The sequence below is a fragment of the Drosophila serrata genome, unplaced genomic scaffold (assembly GCF_035046125.1).
Source record: "Drosophila serrata isolate PLE 108 unplaced genomic scaffold, ASM3504612v1 contig_275, whole genome shotgun sequence".
Taxonomy (NCBI): domain Eukaryota; kingdom Metazoa; phylum Arthropoda; class Insecta; order Diptera; family Drosophilidae; genus Drosophila; species Drosophila serrata.
Window position 1 is genome coordinate 4144131 of NW_028257173.1, and position 14386 is coordinate 4158516.

Sequence of the window (14386 nt, forward strand, 5' to 3'; positions counted from 1 at the left end):
AAGGAAAGTTGTATAAGTTATAATACAATTACTTCTTTACATATTTTACTTGAATTTTGTATCAGAATTTGTGAACAGTAAACTTTCTCTCAGTATATATAGATTACACCTGACTAAAGCATGCGAAGCATCTTATCAAGATTTATAGACAAATAAAGTTTACTGTTGTTTACTAAACAATTAAAAAATAACCATGCTTAAGCCGCTTCTGAAATAATGTATATCAATATTTGTATGTACTTTAAGTTTGTACCTATTTTTATCGCATAAAAGACGCTGCTTAAGATTAATTCTCAACAGTCTTCTTAAGTTGCTCGCCATGCTAGCCAGAATAATATCGCTTTTGGGACTAATTTCCCTTTCGGTGGCCTACAAGTTAACACCTAACATAATTGATGGTGAGAATAGCTAATTTCTTAAATAAAAAGAAACGTTTAAACTTATTGTATTTTCCTAATTAGGAGTGCCACCATTTTTAAATGTGTCTACAGCACCATTTACCAAGATAGGTAGTGATTATTACTATATAGAATATAATAATCCAAAAAACTGGTACGCTGCCTCCGAATCGTGTCGCCAGTTGGGTGCCAGTTTAATCGCCTTCGAAAGCTTAGATGAGTGGAATTTAATCACCAGTTTTCTTAAAACCTCTGATATAAATACAAAATACTGGACATCGGGCTCTAGTTTGTCGAATGGCAAAACTCATATTTGGTCCAATGGTCAGGCCCTCGATTTGGATATTTGGTTACCCGGAGAACCCAACAATGGACAGGGACAGGAGTTTTGCGATGATATGGGTCGAAATTTGGAGACCTCACAGAATTGGGGATTGAATGATAGATACTGTACAGTTAAGATTCCGTATATCTGCAAGGCACAGCGGCCACAGACAGCAGCGTTTGTGGTCTGGTAAATACTGTATTTTGGAAAACAATAAAATGAAGTGAAATTAAATAAATAAAATTTAAGTTAACTAATATACTTTTTAGTCTGAATTAATGAATAAGTTATTTCCGACTCCATAAAGAATATATATTATTGATCAGCATGGATAGCCGCCGAGTCGATTAGGCACGTCCGGTAAAAAAAAATGAATTTTTGAAATATTTTCAAATTTTCAAAAATTTTATAAGGGGTAACATCGTTAAAATTTTCAAAAATTTTAATTTTTTAATTGAGTATGCAGATTTATTAAACTAAAAAGGAATAACATAGCACAGCTTTCCGAATTAAAATTAAAGCATTTTTGGCATAGTTATGAGCATTTGAAACTTTTACTTGTAAAAAATATACTTATAAATTTAGATAAATATTAATTTATGCGAATATTTTAAGCTTTCTTACGATCGTTTTCCGGTCCTATCCTAAAATTCCTTATTAACCATATCATTTATTTAATGCTTTAAATCATATATCTTTTCTTACTTCCAATTTTCCACCTTTAAGTTTCCCCCAAAAGTATGCTTTGCCCTGTGACAATTTTAAAAAGTAAAATGAAATATTTTATAACTTGCAAATAGGAAATAAAATAAATTAAATCTGAAATAACAAAATGGAAATTCTCCAAAAAGAAAACATAAATAAGCACAAGCAGGACCCTTTAAATATTTCAGTATGTCCTTTTTGCCCCATTCCCCTCCATTTTGAAAAGTAATTCCAAGGCAAGCAAGCAATCAAGGAACTAAACCAAGCGAATTGAATAAATAAGAAACACGTTAAAATGTGTATGAGTGTGTGTGTGTTTTGGTAATAAAACAAAGCAAAATTGTGCATGAAATTATGATTGAAAGAGAGGGAGATGGCTGCACAGGACGAGAGAGAGAGCAAGACACACACAATTGTTTTTCATTATTCAATTTTTGTCATAAGCCAGAAGGAGAAGGAGCCACTTTTATCGTTGGCCTCTCCTTCATATATCCTTCTCTCTGCCCCCTCTATCTCTTTCTCTCTTTCAGCCACCCCTTGGGGGCACACACACACACATACTCCTACAGTGAGGAAAAAGTTTGGGCCCCAGCCATATTTTATTGGTAATGTGCTTATGGCATAAATATTGTATTAAGTAAACTGGTGGGCGTCACCACCACCATTCGGGGAAAAAAACGACAAGGAAAATCGAGGGAAAGTTCAGACCTGGATGTGGTGGGTGTAGCCTTTTTGGGGGTTGGATTGTGCGCAATTTATTGTTTGGATAAAGGGAGATGGGAGCAGGAAGCTGGGAGCAGGGAGCAGGGAGCAGGAAGCTCTGGGGCAACATGGCCGCCATGAAGCCAGGAAAAGGAGAATGTTGTTGCCTTTGGGCTACAAATTGTTTTATGCTTCTCCATGCTGCTGCTGTTATGATTACAACAATTGGGAGCCAACAAATGCCAACTTTTGGCACAAATGTCTAATTTGAATTTTGATTAGGAAATTTACTTACACACACACGGAGGGAAATACACACATACTATAAGAGAGCACAAGATGGCGCCGAAAATCCCATTAGAGGGCGCTTTAAGCTCGGGGAATCAACGCAAAACCGGAAACTAAAAGCAAACGAAGGGAAAGGAAGCAACGGGAAGTAAAGGGAAAATTCGAGGGGGGAAAATATATATGTATATATAGGGGGGTAGGGGAAAAGGAAACACGCGCGCATAAGCAAGCAATCCAAAAGGATGTGTCTAAGGAATGCCAAGGCAGCCATTGTCTTGATTGAGCCTCATTAGGGCCAGGCAGCCATGTGTGTGAGTTTCCAAGTCCCCCCTTTTTGGCCCGGTTTCTCCATTTCCACACTCTTGTAACCCCCCTCCCCCCTGTAAAGCCCCCAATTTAGGCGCTGATTACAGGCCAAAATTTGTTTTGTCTTCCCTTTTTGGCAAAAATTGAAAATCCGATTTTGTTTGTTTATATAGATATATATGTATATATCTCTAAGATTGCCTGGAAAGACAAAAAGGAAAGCCATGGAGTATATATATTTAGATTGTTAAAGTTTGTTGAGGTGGAAAATTTCGTTTATTGTCTGGCCCTGGCAACAATTTTCCCCAACTCTCTCGCACTCCCTCTGTATCTCTCGGGGAAAGTTTTTCAATTTCCAATTGGCCGGGAGCGGGTGAGGGCAGAAAGTTGGCTCGTGGCGTAAATAATAATAGAGACATGTGGCCATATCAAGGCAATTTTCACCAAAAAAAACTTTCTCAATTTCATTCTGGCTTTCCATCATCCTTGTTCGCAGGTCTGGTTCCAGAACCGCAGGGCCAAGTGGCGCAAGGCGGAGCGGCTCAAGGATGAGCAGCGCAAGCGGGAGAATGGCGAGAGCACCAGCTCCTTGGACAAGGTGAGAAGGATATACATATATAGCAAATCATTAAAATAAAACATACTTCAATTTATTAAATTTTATTGCTCCCAGCTCCATGACTCCCGCGAATCCTCGCCTGATATCACTGGCGAGATAGACGACGACATGGATGAGCTGCCACCGCGCCAGCGTTCGCATAGTCCTCTGCTGGCCAATGGTGGATCCTTGGAGCAGCAGCAGCAACACCATCACTCACTCGCCCATTCCCATTCGCATTCCCTTTCCCACTCACGCAGTCCTGGCGGAGGTCTGCATCTGGATTCCAGCGATAATGAGCGCCCGCTGTCCTCCAATCAACTGACCACCACACCACACTCTGCCTCCCAGTCGCTGGGCTCGATTAGTGCCGGTTCTCCATCACCATCGGGTCTCCGGGATCGAGAGCAGGATCACACGCCACTCGCCAGCGGCGGAGGAGGAGGAGGTGCACAAGGTCAAAGTGGACCCCCCAGCAGCCCCTCGAATTCACGGAACACTGACTCACCCATCGAGGTGGGCGGACCCATGTCATTGACCACCGGCTCCCGGATGCCGACAACCAACTCCTCGAACAACTCGGCCTCATCCACGCCGACGCCCACCACGCCGCATGCCCCACAGTTGCCGCAGATGCCACACTCCTCGGCAGCAGCGGCGGCGGCCTTTGGAAGCCACATCTTTGGAAGCTTTGGCGGTGGTGGTGGAGGTGGTGCCAGCGACAGGTGAGTCTATTTTTATGCATAACTTGAATTAATTTAATTAAACTGTTAAAAAATATTTCGAATTCATATATACGCTTTAAAATCTCAATTCAATCCGCTTGCCATACGCCGGGTTTAGTTCACATTTAACTTTGCCAGCTAAAAGTTCTATAAAAAATAAATTCCAGAATGAAGGCTTTCATTTTTATGGCACTAATTGCTGCTCTTGTGGCCACTTCTTTGACTTTGAAAAACGGTGTGTGTTAATTTGTTTAAACTTCCTCAAAAGATCCCTGATTAAAAATTCTTTCTTTTAAAATAATTTCAAAGAAATCTGCGGTTTAACACATTTTGCTGATGGTTATAAAAAACCACTCGTATCCTGTCTGTCTCTTTTTCATTATTATACATATAATTCGACGCTTAATAAGTGCGTCATGTTCGAATTTGGAGGCTGCGGGGGCAATGCAAATCGTTTTGATTCAAAATGGAGTTGCGAACAAAAATGCCTGGAATGAAGCCAATGTTGAAATCGAAAGATGATGAATGAACTGCTTAATTAAAGCAATTAAATCAAATTATTGTATAAATACATATATACATTCAGTTGAATAATCCCAGCCACCTGTTATGTCTTTTTATTATATAGATTTTTATACTGGAGGAATTTTTTCGATAAGAATTAGGTCTTGCTCTCAGAGCCTCTTGCTAAAATAGATTAGTAAAGTCTGGTGGGTATAAAATCCTGGCAAAAAGTACTTAGATTTCATCTATGGAAGCAATAAAAATCATTTCTCTATAACAGATAGTTGGGAAGAAAAGTGTTTGTTATGAACACTGGAAAATCAAAAATAAAGCTGTATGTATCCGTTTGCTTTGTCGGTGGTGCCAGCGATAGTTAAGTCATTTCCATGCCTAATTTAAATTAATAAAATTAATTTTTTTTGCTGTGCCAATATGTGTTTCGAATTCAAATATACGCTTTAAAATCTCAATTCAATTCGCTTGCCATAAATTGCACGACTCTGCCATGTTCCGGGTTTAGTTCACATTTAACTTTGCCAGCTAAAAGTTCTATAAAAAATAATTTTCAAAATGAAGCTCCTAATTTTTGTGGCCCTAATTGCTGCTCTTGTGGCCACTTCCTTGGCTATAAGAAACGGTGTGTGTTAATTTGTTTAAACTTACTCAAAAGATCCTTGATACAAAATTCTTTCTTTTAAATTAATTTTAAAGACCGCTGCAGTTTTCCACATCCTGCTGATGTTAATAAAAAACCACGCACGTCCTGTCTGGCTGCTTCTCATAATTAAAAATATGACTCGTCGGCTAATAAGTTCATCATGTTCGAATTTGGAGGCTGCGGGGGCGATGCAAATCGTTTTGATTCAAAAGAGAGTTGCGAAGAAATATGCCTGGAATGAAGCCAATGTTGAGATCGAAAGATGATGAATGAACTGCTTAATTATAGCAACTAAATCAAATTATTGTATAAATACAAATATACATTCAGTTGCAAAATCCCAGCCACCTGTTATGTCTTTTTATTAAATAGTTTTTTATACTGAAGGTATTTTCTCGATAAGAATTAGGTTCTTGCTCTCAGAGCCCCTTGCTAAAATAGATTGGTAAAGTCTGATGGGTATAAAATCCTGACAAAAAGTGCTTCGAATTCATCTATGGAAGCAATAAAAATCATTTCTCTATAACAGATAGTTGGGAAGAAAAGTGTTTGTTATGAACACTGGAAAATCAAAAATAAAGCTGTATGTTTCCGTTTGCTTTGTCGGTGGTGCCAGCGATAGTTAAGTCATTTCCATGCCTAATTTAAATTAATTAAATTAATTTTTTTGCTGTGCTAATATGTGTTTCGAATTCAAATATACGCTTTAAAATCTCAATTCAATCCGCTTGCCATAAATTGCACGACTCTGCCATGTTCCTGGTTTAGTTCACATTTAACTTTGCCAGCTAAAAGTTCTATAAAAAATAAATTCCAGAATGAAGCTCTTAATTTTTGTGGCCCTAATTGCTGCTCTTGTGGCCACTTCCTTGGCTATAAGAAACGGTGTGTGTTAATTTGTTTAAACTTACTCAAAAGATCCTTGATACAAAATTCTTTCTTTTAAATTAATTTTAAAGACCGCTGCAGTTTTCCACATCCTGCTGATGTTAATAAAAAACCACGCACGTCCTGTCTGGCTGCTTCTCATAATTAAAAATATGACTCGTCGGCTAATAAGTTCATCATGTTCGAATTTGGAGGCTGCGGGGGCGATGCAAATCGTTTTGATTCAAAAGAGAGTTGCGAAGAAATATGCCTGGAATGAAGCCAATGTTGAGATCGAAAGATGATGAATGAACTGCTTAATTATAGCAACTAAATCAAATTATTGTATAAATACAAATATACATTCAGTTGCAAAATCCCAGCCACCTGTTATGTCTTTTTATTAAATAGTTTTTTATACTGAAGGTATTTTCTCGATAAGAATTAGGTTCTTGCTCTCAGAGCCCCTTGCTAAAATAGATTGGTAAAGTCTGATGGGTATAAAATCCTGACAAAAAGTGCTTCGAATTCATCTATGGAAGCAATAAAAATCATTTCTCTATAACAGATAGTTGGGAAGAAAAGTGTTTGTTATGAACACTGGAAAATCAAAAATAAAGCTGTATGTTTCCGTTTGCTTTGTCGGTGGTGCCAGCGATAGTTAAGTCATTTCCATGCCTAATTTAAATTAATTAAATTAATTTTTTTTTGCTGTGCCAATATGTGTGTCGAATTCAAATATACGCTTTAAAATCTCAATTCAATCCGCTTGCCATAAATTGCACGACTCTGCCATGTTCCGGGTTTAGTTCACATTTAACTTTGCCAGCTAAAAGTTCTATAAAAAATAATTTTCAAAATGAAGCTCCTAATTTTTGTGGCCCTAACTGCTGCTCTTGTGGCCACTTCCTTGGCTTTGAAAAACGGTGTGTGTTAATTTGTATAAACCCCCTCAAAAGTTCCCTGATTAAAAATTCTTCCTTTTAAAATAATTTCAAAGAAATCTGCGGTTTACCACATTCTGCTAATGGTTATAAAGATACAGGCATAACCTGTCGGGCTCTTTTGTATGATTATACATATGATTCGTCGGCTAATAAGTGCATCATGTTCACCTATGGAGGCTGCGGGGGCAATGCAAATCGATTTATAACAAAAGAGAGTTGCGAAGAAAAATGTCTGGAATGAGGCAATTGTTGAAATCGAAAGATGATGAATGAACTGCTTAATTAAAGCAATTAAACCAAATTATTGTATAAATACATATATACATTCAGTTGAATAATCTCATTCACTTGTTATGTCTTCTTATTATATATTTTAACATACTGGAGGAATTTTCTCGATAAGAATAATGTTTTTGCTCTCAGAGCTAGAAACATTTGATAATGGTTAAGTTAGATTTTATAAAACTAAATAGAATTCAATTACTTTAATCTTGTCTGGACCTTGACACACTATCTTGCCTTACTCGAAAACCCAATTTCATGATTTCGAAACTTGTCATATTTATTTCCTAGTCTATTTAACTCGAGGTTTTAAATGCTTTCGGAAGATAAGCTTGAAATTGTAAGTCAATCCATTTGCTATAAATTACACGACACTTCTATAATCCGGGTTTAGTTTACATTTTACTTTGCCAGCTGAATGTTCTAAAAAACAATAAATTCCAGAATGAGGCTCCTAATTTTCCTGGCAATTATTGCTGCTCTTGTTGCCTCTTCCTTGGCTTTGAAAAACGGTGTGTGTGTTGATTATAGCCCTTAAAAAATCGTTGATTTAATGGAGTTATTATACAATATTAATATAGAAATCTGCGGCCAGACACATTCTCTAAATGGCAATGGTCTAGTCGCTTGTGAAGCCTTTATACCCAAGTGGAGCTATGATTCTGAGAATAAGAAGTGCATCAAATTCATTTACGGAGGCTGTGGCGGAAACGATAATAGTTTTTGGTCGCAAAAAGATTGTGAAGAAAAGTGTTTGGAATAAAATGAAATAACAAGCATGAATAACAAGCTAAAAACTAACAAGAACCTTTACCTTCTTTTTCAATCAATTGAAAACTATTTAATTTTTAATAAAATGTTACATAAAACAATACAAATAAATTAAATTAGTTGAAGAATCAAAACAATTTGGATAAAAATATCACCTATCGCTTCTGCCATTTATCAATAAGGATACCCAAATATATATATATATATATCCTGCTCTACAGAGACAATGCCTCTCTAAATGATTAGACGCTGGTCACCCATTGGGAGCACGTGTCCACCATATCGATGATGGGCCAGCGTCATTAGCTGGAATCGGGGATTGGACGGAAGGAGACGAAAAAAAAAATGAACTGAGGGAGCGAGAGCAGACACTGCTCTCTTAATGTTTCCGCTGGCGCACACGACATCCGCTGACCGGAAGTGCGCCAATGGAATTTAAACGTTTTCCATCCAAAACATTAAGTCGAACGCCTTCCGCTGCGCACGCCTGTTCAATAACCCGTGAGTCGGTAGGAAAATCTCTCCGAAATGAGAGAAAGGAAAATCAAGAGATAAGCACCACAGGAGTCAATGGTATAAAGAGAGCACTTGCAGAAATAATTTCCCTTGAAAATGTGGGGAAAATCTTATAGATTTTTGTTCCTTAAATAAGTAGAGATAGTTTTTTTAAGAGGAAATAATTTTTTAATTCATTTTTTCACATTCTTTCAATGTTTAATAAAACTTGTTAGTAAATTTTCTTACTCAACTCGTTTGAAAACTATTAAGAATTATATTTTATATACTTTATGCAGATCCAAATATAAAAAATAGTTAAACCGCCAACAAATAATATATATACATATCACAATTGTTATATTTAATATTTAAATGGATACTTCTTACCTTATACATTATTATTAATTTCTTTGTAATATATATGGTTTTTCTTCTGTCCCCATTCACTAGCTTATTAACTGATTTCTTACATTTATTTCCCTCAGTGAAAATCGTGAAAAGCGTTGAAAAATAAAGGATCTGAGTAGTCAAGTAATGTCATTACTGCTCTCATTGCGGTCATTTTCTGGTCCCCAAATCCCCACTCCTTAAAATTATCCCCGCAATCAAGGGCTAATTTAGTCATCGTCACCAAAAGAGAATATATATATTTTTATATATAGAAAGAAAAATCAAGGGAATAAAACCGAGAGAGACGACTAGAGTGACACTGCCCACTTAGGGGTGGCATTATGTCGCAATCTCTCGCCCTGCCGGATTTGTGTAAATATTTGCTGGTGGAAATTCGCAGCCAGGGGTTGTTGTTGCTTCTCCTTTTATTTTATTTTATTTTCCTGCCAGTTGTTGATGACAAAATGCGACACTTGCCATAAATTTTATTGTTTGTTTGTCTAATTCCTTTTGTAAGTGGAAGCTTAATGACACGCAGGCAATTAGCAGATCGTTTGGGTTTATAATCGCTCGAACCTGAAGGGTGACTGGCATGGATATTCCCAGCAGTGGTTCTCAATAATTGGCTTAGAACTAAGGATATTTTACCTAACAGCTAATATTTATTCATACATTTTATATATTTTATAAATGAAATTATTTCTCTTATATAATGGAAGCTTCTCTGGTATTTAATTGAACTTTCTGGGGATGACAAAATAATAAGGATAATGCTTTATTGTTTAATAAGGGTATTATAATTTTAGTAAAACGTAGGTAGGTACTTTTTTAAACCTTAGAAAAATATTTATTATCTCATAAATCACCAAGTAAATGTTTTTATCAACATCCATATTCTACCATATTCTTTTAGCCAAATCAAATAGAATCTTATTTTCCGGAGTCTCAAAAAATGAAACCATTGCCTTCATATATCTCATTTGTGTCTTATTTCTATCTCATAAGATATTCCGTCATTTGAAATTCATAGAGATTATTAACTCTGCTATTCCATTTGCTACTCTGATTTGAAATTCAAAAAAAGTCCTGGCCACAAGGCCATAAAAAAAAGCCAGCTACTTGAAAATTAAATTGGGCGTAAACGAGGGTGTTTTGTTTTGTCGTTTGTCGCTTCGAGGACGAGACCATATGCCGCCACTACACCACATTCAACGCTCTTTTTTAAGGACTCGCCCCCGGTACTATTATACTATATATGTATATATATATTCCAGTGGGCGGTCTCACCATCGTCAGCCGGCAAAGAGGCCATGGGAGGGCAAGGATAAAGGGACTCGGGGCTCACATGTCAACGCGCCGGGACAACACACACATTACACCACAATAATATAGAACAACAACAAAAAAAGGACCGGCAATCCGGCAGAGACATAATGGCAGGGAATCGGAATCGCAATCAGAATCGGATTCGGATTTGGAATCAGGTCCAAGGAGCCAGGGATTCGAACTGGGATGACATCCCACTGGGCACCGGGGCACGCGTTTGCTTTTGCTGAATCATGGCCCTGGAAGCCCCGCTGTTTGCTGTTGTAACGGTTGACCAAATCAATTGCAAATTTCAAGCACTCAGAAATTGTGTGTGTGTGTGTGTGTGTGTGACAAACCCAACCCTCCCTCCATCCCTCCCTTTTGTGAGATATTGTTATTCAAATTCCCCCAGAACGGATGTCCTTGGTAGCATCTTGATCTGAACTGAAGCGTTTCATCGCAAGCATTTATCATCGCATTAGTCAGGCACTCACAGAAAAGGGCAAAGATATATCAGTTTTTTTTCTTGTCCTTCATCTTTCTTACATATTTCATGCAAAATAAATAAATAATTATTGAGCACTGAATTCGCACTTGTGATGCAAGAGGAGCGCCGCTCCTTCAGAGAAACGAGTTTCAAGTTTCGAGGCCAAATTATACGAATTATGCAACGAAACCCGAAAGCAGTTAAGTGAAGTTTTTATTAAAAGGTCAATACTTAAAATGTGGAGAGCAAAAAAAAAGGCAAAATACTTATAAAGCAAGACATTTTTGTGAGTTAAAAAAAATCATGTATTCAAGAAATAATTTTAAATTTTAAACAGAAACAAACTATAATTTTCTTTAGCTTCAATTTTAAATTAAAATAAAGAGAAGTCTATTTAAAATATTTTCCTAGAAAATATACTTATAAAAATTTGCTAATAACAAACCTTTAGATACATATCTTTCCCGAATAATTACCTAAAACATTTCAAAAAAAAATCAAATCCCAAAACTCCGCCACTCGCAACAACTAAAACCCATAATCATTCGCTGGAATAACTTTGCAGTTCAAAAATGTTAATTGAATACCCGTCGGCGGGCCCCAAAATCCCCCTGGTACCTGGCCTGCCCCTGGATACAGATACAGATACAGATACAGATACTTTATGCGCAAATAACTAAATATGTATGCCCCGAAAATACCTGAACATAAGCAGCACCCACTTATGTATACACCGGTAATCAGGTGTGCAACTCTCTATCTCACTCTCGCCCACGAATGCGAAATGCTTGAATAATAAATTAAGCAAATATTTTAATATTCATCATGCAATTAAAATAAGCTGCCTCCGCGCATTTTCCCCGCCCAACCACTACGCCCGGACTAACTTTTCGGGCGGCAGCCTTAATATGATAAGCATTATGCGGAGGAGTACGAGGAAAGCCAGAAAAGTTTCCCAGTTTCGTGGAAAAAAATATATATATACGTTTTGCGGAAATTAAGTTTGACTTGTGTGTGTGTGTAGGGCCAAGAGAGAGCTTAGCCTGTGTAGGTGTTGATTGCTCGAGTTTAATTTGCTAGAATTGCGTAAAGCATTAAAATGTTTGCCCGACTAATTACCAGAACCCAGAAAACGTGGCAAAAAGGATTGACTTTAGCAGCCTTTCCCTGTGCATGTCACGCGTTCGGGAAAAACTTTATCCTTACGCTAAATGCAATCTGCGAAAAGTGCGAAAATTTTAAGAAAAACTTTTGCGGCAAAAACTCAAGGTGGAGCCGCCCCCAAAAAGACTTCAAGAATCCAAGATTGACATTGACTGACTGACTGAGAGATATACATAAGACACACTCACATTTTCTTACTCTTCAGACAGAGATTCTGGCAGGCTGCCTAAAGGAAAAGTTATGTACTAACTAACGAGCTCAACGACAACACTCGAGCTTGTGAATGTCTTAATTAGAGAGAGTGAGGAATGAAGGGGCAGAGAGGGGGCGGTGAAGGGGGTCTATGAGTATAGCAATTAAGGCGGCGACAGTCGAGTGGGCGTGTGGGACATCACAACGCCTCTGGTTCTCAGTCTTTAAAGCACGCGGAAAATAAATTTCTACTTGTTTCCCTAAAAATATTAAATTATAATATTTTAATTTTATTTTCATTATTTACATATGTATTGTATAAAAATGTATTTATTTTATAAAACATCGTTATACCGTCAAGTAAAAATATCGATTTAAAGAATACTTTAACCTTACTTATGATTGATTTCCAAATCGATTCTGTAATTCAATTGCCAGCTGTAAGGGTATATAAACATTAGGTTTACCAAGGTATTTTTCCCTCTGATTTTACTTCACTTAAAAGAAAATAAATTATATATTTTAGAAAACAATTTCTTAAATATTTAACTTCCCGGCTCCCCAATTTTCCCAGTGCTGCGAATGTCGCCTATGGCAATCATCACATTTTTCGCCAGTCCCCAAAACACGAGCGAAAGGGAAGGCCTTTGCTGGCGGAAAAGAGATGAACCTAGAGAGGGAGAAAGAGAGGGGTATATGAGTGAGAAAGAGTAAGAGATAGCGATAGAGATAGAGACAGAGAGGGGACCCTGTACGCGGCAGCCCCAAGCTGTAGAGACTCGGGTCCGAGGCATCTCCATCTGTTGGATGTGCACATGCAAAATTTAATTACGACCAAAGGATGAGTGCTTAATTATACGCAAACATTTAAGTTTACTGCTTTTTTCGTAACTAGAGAAGAGGGGGGGATAGGGTGGGGTTCGTCTGCGCCCCAGTGTTTGCCTTCGTTGTTGTTGTTTGAGTTTTCTCATCTCGTTTTTCCCGCTTGGACTTTTGCTTTTTTGGCTCTAAGCTTAATTAGGGGCCAGGAGCGAGTAGTATGTATTGTGGATGTTGAGCTTTTTCACTTTAAAACTGTGAGAGAGAACTGAAATATTAGTAAATATATTTCTAAAATAATATTAGAAGGGGTTGAGAAAGGGGATTTCTAAAATTATAATTCCTTAATTAAGACAGACTGCTAAATAGAATTTTAGATTGTTCCCTAACTATGATAGACTGTAAAATTGACTTTTAAATGGTCAAGGATAAGTAGTTATTAATATCAGCATGATTTATTTATATTATTTTAAATGCTTAAAATTAAATTTAAGCCAAATTAATTATTTTTGATTTAACAAACAATATTAACAAACATAATCTGGATTTATCCGTCAAAAAATGCAATTATTACACAATATACAAATTTATAAGCATTTTAAAATAATTTTTATGAATAAAAAACAAATTTAATTCTTTAATTCTTTAATTTAAAAAAATCCCCATAAAAACTAAGCAACTGTGGCATTAAAAATTCCATTTGAAGCGGCCAAAAACGCTTTACATTTTCCAACTACCGACAAAGAAAAAAGAATCAAAACGAGACCAGTGAAAGCGAGAAAACCTCGGAAAAATCCCGGCAAATTGTGGGTGGCAAAGAGCTTAGGAAAACGTTAGAGGGAAAAACTGGAATTGGAACTGGGGAAATGATTTTGGGATAAAAAGTGAAACGCGAGGAGAATTAAAAGCGACAGCGGCCGCGACGTTTGTGGTCCTGTGGTCGCCATTCGCGAGGTCCTTCTGTCGCGTTTTTCCCACCCGTATTTCCCCTCCCGAATTTCCCAACTCGATTAGCATTTTCGGCAAAGCCTGGGATTTTGATGTTGTGACCACAGCAACCCTCACTTTCCTTCAAAATTATTAAATTTTAGACACATTTCACCAGATAGCCGGGGGGCCTAATGTAAATTTGAACAAATGGAAATTGTATTTTTTGGCTCAAATTTGTTTTTTTTTCGCACTCGTGTTGATTAAACGCAATTATTTCTAATAAAAAAATATAAAGTATAGAACAAAATATTCCATAATTCTATTAATGGGGATTATACTCATATACACATAGGAATTTATTAATTTCCACGAAATTTTGTTGGTCTCACTTATCAATTAAAATTTTTAAATTGCATTAAATGCTTTTTATTGGACGCCAAAAAGGGGGTGTATGTGTGTGAGTGTTTTATTTTTTTACACTCATTTGCCTTGACATGCGACTAATATTTCATTCAATTAAAA

At 36.9% G+C, this 14386-nt stretch overlaps 4 protein-coding genes and 2 long non-coding RNA genes across 7 annotated transcripts in view; all 6 read left to right on the forward strand.

Moving 5' to 3' along the window:
- Nucleotides 1–14386, forward strand: part of Drgx (Dorsal root ganglia homeobox) — a 43940-nt gene that overhangs the window by 26913 nt on the left and 2641 nt on the right. For both annotated transcript variants that reach the window (XM_086834860.1, XM_020956931.2), the window contains exons 5-6: nt 3221–3322; nt 3398–4047. In XM_086834860.1, coding sequence (XP_086690986.1) covers nt 3221–3322; nt 3398–4047 — 752 coding nt within the window. The remainder of the gene's footprint in view (nt 1–3220; nt 3323–3397; nt 4048–14386) is intronic.
- On the forward strand, nt 302–1367 carry LOC147643421 (C-type lectin 37Da-like). Its single transcript, XM_086834862.1, has 2 exons — nt 302–398; nt 462–1367. Exons 1-2 carry the CDS (start codon nt 320–322, stop codon nt 914–916), a joined length of 534 nt encoding a protein of 177 aa, XP_086690988.1. The 5' UTR covers nt 302–319; the 3' UTR covers nt 917–1367.
- Nucleotides 4160–5552, forward strand: LOC110187546 (uncharacterized). Its single transcript, XR_015272154.1, has 3 exons — nt 4160–4282; nt 4357–5188; nt 5263–5552. It is a non-coding gene; the product is annotated as an uncharacterized LOC110187546 (long non-coding RNA).
- Nucleotides 5893–6458, forward strand: LOC147643422 (uncharacterized). Its single transcript, XR_015272153.1, has 2 exons — nt 5893–6094; nt 6169–6458. It is a non-coding gene; the product is annotated as an uncharacterized LOC147643422 (long non-coding RNA).
- Nucleotides 6844–7366, forward strand: LOC110187540 (male accessory gland serine protease inhibitor-like). Its single transcript, XM_020956933.2, has 2 exons — nt 6844–7002; nt 7077–7366. The coding sequence occupies exons 1-2, from the start codon at nt 6936–6938 to the stop codon at nt 7262–7264; spliced, it is 255 nt and encodes an 84-aa protein (XP_020812592.1). The 5' UTR covers nt 6844–6935; the 3' UTR covers nt 7265–7366.
- On the forward strand, nt 7687–8109 carry LOC110187541 (male accessory gland serine protease inhibitor-like). Its single transcript, XM_020956935.2, has 2 exons — nt 7687–7817; nt 7887–8109. Exons 1-2 carry the CDS (start codon nt 7751–7753, stop codon nt 8066–8068), a joined length of 249 nt encoding a protein of 82 aa, XP_020812594.1. The 5' UTR covers nt 7687–7750; the 3' UTR covers nt 8069–8109.